The following is a 1,567-nucleotide window of genomic DNA, read 5'->3' as shown; positions in this document are numbered from 1 at the left end:
CCCGCTTTCTTAGCCCCGGACCGTCGGCGCTCCCATTTTTCTCCTCCTCATCCTCACACGTCTCCTCTCAAGTCTCAATTCCCGACTCCTCTACCGCATCTTCACCCGAAACCCCAACCCCTATTGCCGGCAGCAGCAGCACTTCTGTTGATCGCGTCTCTGCTGACGCATCTCCGCCCGTAACCGGAACCGCCATCGCGTCTGATGCGGTCAGCAACAGCACCGCGGACCCGCTTCGGCCAGATGTCACCGCCGCTGCGGGCGCTGGTGACGCGGAGGCTGGCGTGCCCCAACCAGATCACGGCATGCCCTCTGCCGCCACTGAAGCGATAGCGAGTGGATCGGCTGGCAACGGTGATACAGCCGCGGGAGTCTCGAGCGAGCGAGATGAGGAGGGGCAAGGCGGCGCCGGCGCCGTTGAGGAGCCGGTGGAGCTGCCGTCGTGGGAGCTGTGCAAGGTGGGGAAGGGGGTGGAGGCCGCGGACTACATCCCCTGCCTCGACAACGTGAAGGCGATCAACGCACTCATGTCGCGGCGGCACATGGAGCACCGGGAGAGGCACTGCCCGACGGAGCCGAGACCGAGGTGCCTCGTGCCTCTGCCCGAGAGATACCGGCGTCCGGTGCCCTGGCCGCGCAGCCGTGACATGGTGAGGACGCCCGCTTGCTTGCTTCGGTACGTAAGCGAGGAAGATGTTTCCACTGCTGTTTGTTTATTCCCAAATGGATGAGTAGCGGCTATAGTAGTAATTTAATATGCTAATCTGCGCTCCTATGCTCTGACTAGGATGCAGTTTTGTAGTATGTGGCCTGCCAGCGCCTTGATTGTGAGATCCAGTTGAGCACATAGTTTTAACATTCTCGAAACTGAATGCAGAAACCTGCCTGGAAAGTGTAGTAGAGCTCTGTCATAGATCTTGGATGCAGTCTTAGAAGTTTGTTATCTAATTTGCCTGAGCTGTAGTGCTGTAAATAAAGCGTGTTGCCAGGTTTGTAATTTTGTCATCCATGTGGTTAGCGGTAACATATAGTCATATACTGATGCAAACTTTTTAAGTCATTCCCGAATTCCCGCGAATGACCCTTGGGAATGCTATTTTGTATGAATACTGTCTATTAGATGAAAATTCAATGCATGAATATTGAGTTTCCCTTTTCTTTAAATGCAGACTTTATCACATATCTCTAATGCTCAAATTTGGAATGTACCTAGTTTATGCCATTGCTGACTATCTCGCAATATTATATTCCGCTTGCTAATTTCAGATTTGGTATAACAATGTTCCTCACCCAAAGTTAGTGGAATACAAGAAGGACCAGAACTGGGTCCGGAAGTCTGGTAACTATTTTGTTTTCCCTGGAGGTGGGACTCAATTCAAAAATGGCGTGACCGCATACATTCGATTCATTGAACAGGTAGCTTATACTTATGCTCTTTATGTAATTCCAGCTATGTCCGATCATATATGCTTGCATGTGATGCTACTTTCTGATAGAAGTTCAGTATATTACTGATATTTTTGTAGTATCTTCATTGAAGACCCAGTGTATCATAAGAAAAGGAAGC

At 50.5% G+C, this 1,567-nt stretch overlaps 1 protein-coding gene across 1 annotated transcript; it reads left to right on the top strand.

Annotated features, from left to right (window-relative positions):
* The first annotated feature begins 18 nt into the window (after positions 1–18).
* On the top strand, positions 19–1,435 carry LOC8155377 (probable methyltransferase PMT26). Its single transcript, XM_021450699.1, has 2 exons — positions 19–676; positions 1,267–1,435. Exons 1-2 carry the CDS (start codon positions 306–308, stop codon positions 1,298–1,300), a joined length of 405 nt encoding a protein of 134 aa, XP_021306374.1. The 5' UTR covers positions 19–305; the 3' UTR covers positions 1,301–1,435.
* The last annotated feature ends 132 nt before the right edge of the window (positions 1,436–1,567 follow it).

This window comes from Sorghum bicolor, unplaced genomic scaffold (genome assembly GCF_000003195.3).
Source record: "Sorghum bicolor cultivar BTx623 unplaced genomic scaffold, Sorghum_bicolor_NCBIv3 super_3268, whole genome shotgun sequence".
Classification (NCBI taxonomy): Eukaryota; Viridiplantae; Streptophyta; class Magnoliopsida; order Poales; family Poaceae; genus Sorghum; species Sorghum bicolor.
This window is presented reverse-complemented; position numbering and strand designations above follow the sequence as displayed.